Source organism: Eleginops maclovinus, chromosome 22 (assembly GCF_036324505.1).
Source record: "Eleginops maclovinus isolate JMC-PN-2008 ecotype Puerto Natales chromosome 22, JC_Emac_rtc_rv5, whole genome shotgun sequence".
Lineage (NCBI taxonomy): Eukaryota > Metazoa > Chordata > Actinopteri > Perciformes > Eleginopidae > Eleginops > Eleginops maclovinus.
Window position 1 is genome coordinate 7,226,542 of NC_086370.1, and position 12,586 is coordinate 7,239,127.

At 38.1% G+C, this 12,586-nt stretch overlaps 2 protein-coding genes and 1 non-coding gene across 3 annotated transcripts; 1 reads left to right on the forward strand and 2 right to left on the reverse strand.

Annotated features, from left to right (window-relative positions):
- Positions 1 to 1,732: 1,732 nt before the first annotated feature.
- On the reverse strand, positions 1,733 to 1,826 carry trnai-uau (transfer RNA isoleucine (anticodon UAU)). Its single transcript has 2 exons — positions 1,789 to 1,826; positions 1,733 to 1,768 (listed from the first exon to the last, which is right to left on the reverse strand). It is a non-coding gene; the product is annotated as a tRNA-Ile (tRNA).
- Positions 1,827 to 4,267: 2,441 nt separating this feature from the next.
- On the forward strand, positions 4,268 to 6,698 carry LOC134858982 (transmembrane protein 229b-like). The gene is made up of 2 exons (XM_063875233.1): positions 4,268 to 4,611; positions 6,095 to 6,698. The coding sequence occupies exons 1-2, from the start codon at positions 4,392 to 4,394 to the stop codon at positions 6,571 to 6,573; spliced, it is 699 nt and encodes a 232-aa protein (XP_063731303.1). The 5' UTR covers positions 4,268 to 4,391; the 3' UTR covers positions 6,574 to 6,698.
- Positions 6,699 to 7,054: 356 nt separating this feature from the next.
- On the reverse strand, positions 7,055 to 11,342 carry haao (3-hydroxyanthranilate 3,4-dioxygenase). The gene is made up of 10 exons (XM_063874170.1): positions 11,141 to 11,342; positions 10,807 to 10,885; positions 10,062 to 10,145; positions 9,743 to 9,849; positions 8,967 to 9,056; positions 8,819 to 8,862; positions 8,572 to 8,717; positions 7,855 to 7,923; positions 7,658 to 7,740; positions 7,055 to 7,504 (listed from the first exon to the last, which is right to left on the reverse strand). Exons 1-10 carry the CDS (start codon positions 11,224 to 11,226, stop codon positions 7,432 to 7,434), a joined length of 861 nt encoding a protein of 286 aa, XP_063730240.1. The 5' UTR covers positions 11,227 to 11,342; the 3' UTR covers positions 7,055 to 7,431.
- Between the last annotated feature and the right edge of the window lie 1,244 nt (positions 11,343 to 12,586).

Consider the following 12,586-nt stretch of genomic DNA (forward strand, 5'->3'; position numbering starts at 1 on the left):
CCTGCAACAAGTCTGGTATGAATGATAGGGACAGTAAATACAATGTGTTTGTTGGAACAGATGATACACTAGTGTCTTCTTCAGTCGTTTCACATCCCACACTTGGGTAAACTATACACCTTGTTTGAGAGGGAAATTGAGTGTTCTTTGCACTCAATCCAACGTTCTTATACACACTGACACATACGCACACACAGCGACTATTTTTGCAAAATGGTGATCTCATGCACATTACAGCTGGCCTCAAGTGATCATTATGGAGTAAGTTGAATTCTCCAAGCTGTCCATGTTTTCTACATTAGCACTGCTCCTGAGCTTGTGACAGTCAGTGATATGCGTCTTACTCATCCACCCTGGGGTTCAGACTGTGTGTGTGTGTGTGTGTGTGTGTGTGTGTGTGTGTGTGTGTGTGTGTGTGTGTGTGTGTGTGTGTGTGTGTGTGTGTGTGTGTGTGTGTGTGTGTGTGTGTGTGTGTGTGTGTGTGTGTGTGTTGGTGTGTGTGTGTGTGGGGGGGGTGTGTTCAATTGAGGTCTGCATCATATCTATCCATCTTTCAATGTATGCATAAATAATACCCAAACTTTCCTCCCACACTGCTTTTAAGTATTTTAATGGCAAGTATGGCAAAATTAAAAATGTGTTTTACATCTTCAGCTTTTTATATATTCTGGAGACACCATATGACATACTCCAAAACTCCAAAAGGCACATTTCCATCAACACACATAAAAATAAATAATTCAGATATCCATATGTGTCTTGCAGCAGTTACCACTAGATAATCAAGTCAGATTGTGTAAAATGTAACGGGATGTGCAAGAAATGGGAACACACACAAATGCACACGCACACACACACACACACACACACACACACACACACACACACACACACACACACACACACACACACACACACACACACACACACACACACACACACACACACACTATACAATGCAAAGAGTGCAACAGTGAGAAGAGCAAAGTCAAGCCAACTGTTTTCATTCAAACAGCAGAAGCAGCCAGTCATATTCAAGCACTCACATCTGCTTCAAGATCATGGTCAGGGTAAAAACACCAAACCGTGGACAACACTGAACCCTAGTGGTAGCATAATTGTCATACAATCTCTATTAAGAGAATATTTAGTCTAGTCTAAAAAAGGTTTATTAAGATTCATTTTACCACATGATGTTTTGATTTGAGAAAAATAAATCAGTAGAATCGACAAATATATATATTTGTTGAGTTGAATATCATATAAATGAGTTTTGATATTTATGTTTAATTACTATGTGAATAGATACCAATTAACATATCATACAAGCTATGGTATTTGATTTCCGCGTATTTAGCAACCATGATTAAATGTGTTGTAATAATTCATAAGTATATGATGAAGATATGAAGGGAGAATACTACTGTGAGCGCATGAGTGATGTGTCTTAATATTACATTTTGAAAGACTATGTTTGCAGATAGAGAGATACTGCCCCCTATTTTTACCAAAGCTATTTTTGTTGTATTTTTACAAGTTGATTCTGTGAAGTAGAGTAAGACACATGTTCACATATGTCATATTAATGCTAAGATGGTTTGTATTCAGGTTTGACGCAAAATATTGCTATCACAATGAGGTACCACGTGAATTCCCTTGTGAGTAGGTCTTCCTGTATTTGAGACAAACAGTACAAGTGGGTATGTTAAAAACACTAAGCGTATCAAAAGGCTGCTCCAGGTGAGGCTCGAACTCACAACCTCGGCATTGCTCTGCAGTGTACTGACATATAAGTACCGCGCGCTAACCGATTGCGCCACTGGAGCTCACTGCAGCCAGACCGCAGTAGGAGTTTTAAACCAAAAGCAAAACCATGTCTGTTCGCCTATCGCTCATTTTTGTTTGGTTTTTTGTTGCGTTGTTGCACTGGATCCAAACAAAATCTTATGTTTATGCTTTTATCAAGGTGCTAAAGAGCTATGGCAGATTGAACAACTGTTAAATGATTGCTTATTTGTCACGCAAATGATATGTCAGCTGGTTTAGCGAGCAGAAACAATTCTATAGAATACACGAGCATTGTCATTTAGAAATCTATTATAACAAAATAATGTTTAATTCGTTTTGAATGTACAGCATCTTCTGCAATTTTAGAGCTTACGTTAGGTTTTGAAAGAATTGGGGGGGGGAATACTGTCATGCTCGTGGCCACAGACCAGCCACAGACAGACACGAATAAACCGGAAAAAATACAAGATTTTCAAAATAAAACATGACGAATGAACGCAGTCTTCGATTTAAGAATCGGAATGAAGTCTTTGCCAAATATATTTTATTAACTTACAAGAGAACTGCCTTGATATTTGGTGCTTATAATACACATATAAAGAGGAAATAAAACACATTCAAATAACTACATGTTTAAGGATAAAAGAACACTGAATATAGAAAAGATTAACAACGTCATACAAAAAATATATAAAGTATACTTTATTTTAGATTGAAAGAGCTGTACAGCCTGTTGCAGATTGTGCATATTGATCCACACCTAACTGACCCATCCAACCATCAAATTAAGCCAGGATGTAACAAATATTAACAAAGTGCAGTTTCTAACACTCCACTAAGTTAATGTTTTTTACAGTCTATGGTCATAACTCATCTCAGGTTTCTCATCATCCCTGTGCATCCAGACTTCTCTCATCTGATCTGAAATGTAAGTCTCCTATCAACTTAACTGATATTGTATTCTCATCTCATGTCCTGTCATCTCATCACCTGATCTTGACCCAAAATTCAATCGACTTTCATTCACGATTCAAAGGCCTTGTTCAGACAGGCTGCTCAAATAAGTTTCAGATTGTGTCCAGATTGATTTACGAAGGTCATAAAAGATTCCTACAAAAATGTTCCAGTGTAGATTCTCTCACTGATCTAATCGGATTTCCAAATGTCTTTCAGTCTGAACGTAGCTGGGGTAGGGATTTTTTATGTAAGCCCGGAAGAGAGCTTCCCCCTGGTCCACTGACAAAAAGCAAATGGGATATTTCCATTGGATCGCTTTGAGTAAAAACATAATGTAAGCATGTAAATAAATAAAAAATACATTAAGTTCTAGGACTCGTGCCTCCTTCAACATGGAAACAAGCATCTAATCATGCTCATACAAATTGATTTTCAGTCTAATTTCAGTCTGTTCAATTTACTACACCAGTCCCACCCCATATTAATGATAAATGATCATGGAAAGAGCAACAAGTGAAGGTTATCTCTGTTCTCTGAGAAGGAGAGGGCTAATTTCACTAACCAATTACTGTTTAGTGGTAATTCATTTTGCAGCAAGGCAACACAGAGTAAGCCCATCTCAGCACTTTGTGAAGCATCCGACCTTTGTCAGCTCGATACCTTTATGGTCATTGACTTCCATAGCGGTGCAGTCACCCTTCCTAGCCTGTAAGGTGTGTTTGCTAGAATCACTGGACTCTGATCTAAAGATCCCCCATTCAACCAACTGTTTTATTAGAGCACACACAAAACACACACACAGGAACCTGCAGTGGCTCCATGTCAAGACAGACATCTGCTGTCAGGGACACTTTATGGCCACATTATACGCATATGTGTGAAACTGCTTATTTATATTGAATGTTTGTCTTAGTTTTGGCAGCTTTAGTCACGCTGTTAGTGATAAACAAACAGAAATAAGCAGACAAAATTTCATGAGGGGCAACAATCAATGAAAAATATAAATAAAGAAATAATTATATTGCATTGGATTTGAAGACCTACAGTTCATTTGCAGCTTTCACTCATGAGTTTAATTTTGGTCTTATTTTAAAATCATAAAAATGATATAATTAACCTTTCGATTCGTTTTTTCTAGAATTGGTTGTTACTATCAAAAGCCATTTAAAAGGCCACAAAATATATCTTTTCCAATGAGAAAAACAAACAAAAAATTCCACAATAAACACATTTTCTGAAATAATTTACACAAATATTAAGGTGGACGAAATGATAGTTTGTCTAAAATATAATTGCAGATGTCTTACTGTCTGCTGGTAGGTGAAGAACCAGCCTTTTAACAGGTTTTTTTTTAATACAAAAGTGTAGATGCACTGTAAAAGTTAAGAACGATAGAAGTTTGCCTGTGACTTGAAATATGTATACTGTGGGGAGCTTTTCTGACACACCCACCTACTGTGGTTCACTGATAACCCGCCGATTACTGCTCAAAGAAACTATTCACCCAGCTGAAGTGTCCCACAGAGAGATCAATATTTTTATACACATTTTCCTCAAGTTGAGTAGGTTTTCTTTCTGGCTCCATCGCTTAGTTCACAACCTCAGCCAGGTATCTCTGTCTCACTCAGATAACATGGATCCGCTTAATGTTTAGCCCAATACACACACACACACACACACACACACACACACACACACACACACACACACACACACACACACACACACACACACACACACACACACACACACACACACACACACACACACACAGGGAAGCAGAGGGATTACAAAGGCGCAGAGTCCCATATGCTTGCCCAGGGATGGAGGCGAGAAAGCTAAATGCGAGAAGGAGAAATGACCAAGGTGAGAAATACTATCGTTTACTGTTAATTATGTTCAATAATTGTAGAAGGCCATTCTGAGAGGCATTTGATGACATTTTTTGTCTTTGCATCCTACTCTCGGATTAAGTCTGCAAAGTGATGGAATGAAATGTAATGATATTGACAGGGTAATGGTCACTTGACTTTATTTTGAGGAGAAATAATATAATGACAAGGATGTCACCAGGTTGATTTGTTGTTGGTATATGGTTATGTTGTAGTGGAGAGTGAAAACCTGTTGAAGATTTCCCAAGCCTTTAATTTGCTAAGCTGGGCTATTAGCCTTTTAATCCACATAAGAGCTTGTACACTAAGAAATGATGTGTGTCCTGTGGCGGTGGGAGGGAGCAGGACTGTATGTTCAAGTTTCATGGGGAAGAATATGAATCATTTCCACAAAAAATAACAATAGCTGACAAAATGTAATATAATTTAAATGTATAATTCTTTTGTTAAACAAAAAAATTAAGATCATGTTGAAAGAAGAAAACATTATTTTTGGCAGCATTTTCTAAAACAAAGTGTAAAAAGAATTGTGATTTACATGGTTAAAACAAGAACAAATAATTCCAGGACTGTTCCCGGATCACCAATTTGATCTCCATGGTTTGCATTTATTGGTCAAAAACAGAAGTGCAAAGAACAACTCATAATCCTAATGTCAATAGACCTGTGGACCCGGCCCTAAGATAATAAACGCGTGGCGCTATCAGCTTTATTAATACAGGCACTACCAACAGGCAACCAAAACTGTAAATGTCATTAATGTAAATGTAGATCAATGTCACGAAACACAATGCTACGGTATCTACGGTTGATTTGATCCTAGTTATGAGTTGAGAAATAATGCATCCTATGTTCCTGTGTAACTTTTCAATTGCATGCTTGGCTTTATTAGACCTAATATGGTCAAATATTAACTGACAGGTCTGCACCTGTCACTGAGACAGTTTTGCATTTCCTGTCAATAATTTTAGCTAGTTAGTGTTTTTTCACACCACATTTTTCTTGCCAATAGTTAGATAAGAATATTGATGCCACTCATTTTTGGCCATGTAGCTGGAGCCAGCACGGGGTTAGATTAGCTTAGCATAAAGACTGGAAACAGCTAGCTCGGCTTTTTCCAAATTTCAGCTCCTCTTAAGTTCCAAATTAACATATTAGTTCAAAACTATAGAGAAAAAAAACGCTGTTTGTGGGCTTCTAGGTGTAGTTTCCTCTTTTTTTTTTTAGGCCTTGTTGTCAACGTTACATTGACAGACAATCAATTGAGACTTTAGGAAGTTACTGCTACCCGGCTAGCAAAGGGACTGGCACATAACACCTTTCCTTTTCCCCTGTACACTGATTATTTAAACTTTAGTATATTTCAAACACATAAATGTTCTTTGCATATGATACTTACAAGCTGGTAAGTGTATCATAATGTTTGTTTTTGTGAACATTGTTTTCTTTTGTGACAGGAAGTGGTTTTGAAGATGAAGCCAAACCACATGGGAGTCTCCCAAGTCGTCCTCTCTCCGCTGTAGCTCGTCTTTATGTGTATGCACTTCACGGCTGCCTATGCGAGGTGGCCTTCACTGCAGTGTGGGACTGGTGCAGCACCCAGGACAGGAGGCTGGCAGGCCACAGTAGCTTGTGGGCGCTGCCTATGTACTCCATTGCTATCTACCTCATTGAGATCCTGAGAGAACGGCTGCTGGTTCTGCATTTTCCACTGCCTTTGCGTCTAGCGGCCTACACCATGTTCATCTACCTGTGGGAGTTCAGCTGGGGTGTGGGGCTGAGTCTGCTGGGGGCCTGTCCATGGGACTACTCAGGTTTTACTTACAACCTGGGAGGACTGGTGACTCTGGAATATGCAGTGCCCTGGACAGTGGCAGGGTTTATGGCTGAGCAGCATGTGATCAGGAACACTCTGAGGATACGACTGCACAACTGAACTAATATTAATACTGCGCTTCCAAAAAACTACAATGCAATTAGGAAAATTGTTTCAGGAACAACACCACACTATTTGAATGTTTGTAAGTTTTGATAATAAAATTCTGTCACTGAGCTGTGTCATTAAAGCTGACAACTTCTTCTGTATTTATTTTATCACAGACCAAAACAAGGCTGGTTGATTGGTAGCTTAATGTTACTAAATGCTTTTAAGGAATAGTGTAGGTTAGTATGACTTCTTGCTGGAGTTAGATATGAAGATGGACAGTACTCTTATATCTTAATGCAAAAAAATATCTGTTTCCTGTTTATGAAAGGTTTTCTTCCCCTGTGTTTTGTCTTTTTACACTTCCTGTTGTTGTGTGTTTTGGGTTAGGGTTAGGGTTACAGTAGCTTTGAGAAATGTGAATCTGCGTTGTGTGTGATGTGGTAATTCCTGTAAGTGGTCTGAAAAAGCTAATTTCATCATGAATCCACTCTTTAACAAAAAAACACATATTTGTTTATTATTAAGTCTGCACCCGGTACACAGTTTTATATTTAAGTGGGAAAATATGTCTAAGACGAATCACAAAAAATCATGCATAGTAGGTTCTGTTTTTTATTCTTAGCTTGTTCTTCCCACTGCTCTAGAAGGGAAAAAATGAAGAAATGTGGTTATTGGGAAGTAAAAGTCAAAAAAGGGAGAACCAGGGAGAACATGTGTTTAAAGAAAGAATCACCATTTATCTCTACTGATTTATTAAGTGTGATTTATCTCATCGTAAACAACACAGGCCAAGAATTGGGCACATTAGGAAACGGCATGTCTTAAATAGAAATTGGCACATTTAGTGTGTGAGTGGGCTTGGGATATTCAGGCTCTCTTCCGCTCGGGGTTTTGGACCACAAACAGGGCAACAGTCCCTTCATCTCTCTGCCACTGATACCTGCAGGAGAAGAAACCAAGTATGATTAGTACTCGCACCATACTGGACGGATTTCACAAAATTGTTGTCCCCATTATTCACGCAGACACAAAACATGGTCAAAATAGGTTCAAGGTTGAATAATACCAATGTTTGTCCTTAATATCTACTCACTGGCTTTGTTCAGGAATGAGCAAACTGTCTCCTGCAGTGAGAGGGAACTCCTGGTCATTCAAAGTTACTGTTGAAGATCCCTCCTGGGAGATGAGAAGAGAAGATAATAAGAAAAAGGTACATCAGGGACAGCAGCAGCTGAACACTGAGAGTCGGTTTGGAAGCTACAGAAGGAACATCACATGAAGAGAACATACCATCTGCCAAACCCATGCATCAGTTTTCCGTAGTGAAGTCTCATTGTGCCCAGGTCCATACACTATAACCTGTCAGAAGAGAAAGCATTATTACAGCACATCACATCTGCTCCTATAGGGTCAATGTCAATTCATCTTCTCAATACATAACAGCCAAGCTTAGTCATCATAATTCACTAAAGGCATGACGATCCCAAAATCTCCCTTTGCTTTAACAAAACATTTCAGTACAGCATTAGGAAATCAATTATTGGAAAATGTACACAGGAATACACACATTCTTATAAGAGCTAGATGGTGTTAAAACATATTTCATGACTACTTCTACTTCTATTTTGTATACAGTACCTTGCCGTAAAGTTACAAATTACATCTAAACAAATGTTGCATGTTTAAGATAATTCTTAATTGTATTATTTAAATACAAGATTTTTTACATGTCTGTTGTTATGAAAATGCATGTTAAAAAGGTTGTTTGTCCTTATGAACAGAGGGTATTAGTATCAAGGGTGTGTTATGGTTTACAGATTGTGAAGCCCCTTTGATTTTGTGCCACACTTGACTTAATTTAATTAAATATAGCATTATAAGATGTGTAAAATTCACTTGTGTTTTTCAAATCAGCCACTATCCGATCAAATACAAGATTAAAAAATGTAACCATGTCGAAAGTGGAAATCCTTTATAAAACATGTCTGAACATTATGTTCATAGTACCTCAGTCTCAAACTGATCCCCGAACATGTCGATGGGGCTGCCGCTGGCCAGGGACGGCCTCTTAGTGTTCACCCAGTCTTTGAAGGAGAAGGGCGCCATCACCTTCATCGTGTTCAACTGGAACGGAGGGTCTCTGAACACTTCATCTGTTCATCCGAAACAACCATGATTACAACATTTTTCAGGGGATAAGACTTAAGATCAGAAACAAGAATTATGAATCACAAGAAATCTCAGAACATCTTACTTTGATCAGGCCTTCCCGTTTTGCACTGCTTCGACGCCATGAACCTGTCAAGCATGTCAAATAAATCAACCACATTTAACAAACGTTAAAAGAAATATCAACATCTATAGGATTTGTAGGAAACAATGAAGATGGTAGGATGTTTTACTCTTTGATGATTGGCACCAGTTGGGTTCCGAGGTTCTCACAGTAGAACCATCTCTCGAACAGTGGATCAGTGGTGTTGTCAACATAGTACCTGAAGGCATCAACACAGGCTAATCTTAATGCTGCTCTTACAAATAGATGTCAGTTGTGTATATTTGGACCCAGGAAAAACAAACTGATTTCATTGTACACCCGTGTACAATTATTTTCCACCAATTTCACGAGTTCCAAATGCAGTTGTCACAACTTACAATGTATTAATTTTGCTTATTGTTTTATCTCTCAACTGTTCTTATTCGTTTTGCTAAACTGCCTAAACTATAGAAACATGGTTATTGATGATGATAAGTGCGATTCCAGATCAGTGTCATCTGCTCATGGTATTTCCATATTATTACCAATTAAGAGAACTGATACAAAAAAAATGATATTGTTTTGTACCAAACACATGTTGGTTAACCTCGTCAAAAAAATGTGCATAAAGCTGTCAAGGGCTCGAAAAAAACAAGTTTAGGTCTTGTGACTTGACTTGGGATTGAGACTTAAATTTGAATCATAAAAGAATCAATGTCTCTCCTTTTCCTCGGAACTGCTCTTCTGTATCAAAAAGCATATTAACACAAGAACATTTTATCTCTAAAGTTTAGATTTTCCTGGTCAAACAAGTTGGTAAATTTGTCAAGTTTTTTTTCTTAGTCCTCTATCCCCTGATAAGATCTGCATAAAAAGAGATGTAGAACAAAGAAACAGAGAGGAGAAGATATAACGATATTTAACCTCAGGCAGTCTGTCTCTGTCAGCAGCCGTCTCCTCTCCACCACCAGTCCCACAGTGTTGGCCTGTCTCTGGGGGGAGTGAGGGACACGAGCTGGCAAAAGGAACATCTTTGAAAGAAGGAGAGATCATGTTTGAATGAGACACACATTGGAGCACATTAGAATGTGAAGAAAATCCTTAACCACAGAAAGATGCTCAGACAGTGTATCGAACTGCCTTAAGATGAACTCCATTGTTAAAGTAATAATATGTTATATTCTACTTATTATGGAGGATATAACTACCATAAATGACAAAATAGAGCCCTATTCAAGCTCACCTCTCCCTCCTTGATGTGCACATCCTTGTGAATCCCGTTTTCTATCACCTTCAGACACATGTCTCCCTTCACCTGGTAGAACAGCTATTATAGAGACAGAAGAAAAAATAGTGTTAGATTAAAAGGGAACTATGATTATATATATTTGAATTACTGTTATTGTGTGCTTGGGAGTTCTATCTGCATATTTTTTGGGGGGAAAGTATGTTGTGACTCCAATGGAAGCTTTGTGAAGTCTGATTAACTTCTTCAGGTGATGTCACGAGTCTGCAAAGTTTGAGTTATAGAATAAAGTACATGTAGCTGACCTCTGTAGCTCACTACTCTCCTCTAATTGCATTGATGGTAATGTAGGCACCACGTTTTGACAGGGAAGAAAAAATAAAAATTGAAGATGTTGCTGTTACTGCTGGATCCATAACAACATTATATTATAAGACTTGATCAGAGAAATAGAAATTAACACAACACAAGTTTCAATATGGACATAGATGTGTCATATTCATTTCACCTGACCCTCTGTACTTCACTCAAAAACAACAGTGGGTGGTGAAGTTTACCCTTTGTGGAAGAAGCTTTTTGAAGCACAAATGAAGGATAAAACAACAGCAGATCGTAAGTGATCCATTAACTCTCATATCCCCCACTACTAGAATGCATGGGACCAGCTTTGCTCAAATGGTTTTGAAGTTAGCATCCAATCATCTATGCTTGAAAGATGAAATAGAATAACAAAAGCAGTTACCTCCTCTCCTTCCTCAAGGTGATAATCCTTCCTTGTATTTGGACCTCCAACAAACATGATAATTACCTGGGAAAAATGCCTGAGAGAAAAGGGAATTAAAGACATGCTTGTTGTCAATACTCTCAAAGAGTGAATAGAACTCCATCAACTGTTAAAACACAGACACAGACACAGACACACACACACACACACACACACACACACACACACACACACACACACACACACACACACACACACACACACACACACACACACACACACACACACACACACACACACACACACACACACACACACATCAATGGGGCTTTAATAAAGTCAAATTACTCACATGAGCTTGTTGCACACTGGTGGCAGAAAGGCATTCTCATTCTGTGCGATCCAGTTTCCCACATTCACAAGAGGACTGCTGCTCATTTTCTCAAATCAACTCTGCTTTGTGCTGAAGTTTTAAGCATCTCTTTCCAATCTTCTGACCCGACCAGTATAAGCAATGTGACTAATACCAGTAGTCCAAAATGCAGAAGTTAAAGTCACCCAAAAGGGGGAGGAGCTCTGTTCCCTAGACAGATGAAAGGTTGCACTTTCATAATCATTAACTTGGTTTTGTCCTGCAGTGACTCTGCAGGCGGAATCCATGAAGTCAAATTGAACATTGCAAATTGGGAGTCAAACTGAAAAAAATATGTGCACAATATTTTCTACTTACATGAAACATAAACCTTTTGATATGGGGATGAGTACGTCCACATTTTTAAAAACATTTTAATGAGATATTTGGGTATGAAATGATGTTGTGCAAAGATTACGCAAACCGATTAAAACAAAGTTTCATATTGATTTTGTATTTATTAATATAGCGTGACATTTGACAAGGAATGTAAACAATGTGACTGATACCAAGGTGGGTGTGGGCAGTTTCTATTCCCTAAACAGATTACTTGCACCATAATAAGTAACTTAACCTTGTTCTGCAGTGACTCTGCAGCGCTATTGGAATCCATTGTAACCGTCATGAAGTCAAGTTGGAAAAGCAAATAGGCTACATAGTTTAGCACAGGGCTTTTGAGAGTCATGATCGATTCCTGTGAGAAAAGAACATTAAAGCTTTAACATTGGGATGTTTTTCTTTTTCTTTTTTCATTTGTAAAATCTGTTTTACTGAGCGAACTATGACCCTGTTTTTGATCATTGACTGTTCAAGGTCGGTGATCGAACATTGTTCAGTTACTTTTCACAAATAGTGTAATTCTTCAAAATGCCCACTAGATGGTGGTATTTGCTCGGCTAATATGAGATGAAAGCTGTGTGTTCGTTCTTAAGAAAAGCAGAACACTGAGCTGGGCCTTCCCGCCAAATTAAAGGTAGGCAGGATCTGTAGGATCCACGCCTCCAAGGTAGGATCGACCATTGAAAGACCACGTGAACCAAAATAAATGCAGTATTCAGGCAGGATCCTTTGAAAGTTTTTAAATGGCCAACAATGGTGGACGAAGTACGCAATGTTTTACTCCACAGAAGTAGTAATCCCATAGTGTTGAAATATTGTGTTACAATTTAAAGTCCTGCATACCAAATGTAATTCAAGTGAATGTACAATCATAAGAAACTAAATATTATGATCAGGGTTTTAAATAAAGTTTATCCAAAATGTTTATGCATCATTGATTAAAACTTTCAAAGTAATCTACGTTGTCAAATACATGTAGTTGAGTGAAAAGTATCGTGTTTGTCTCTGTAAAGTGGAATATGAATTGAAAAGAAAATGCAGGATTTA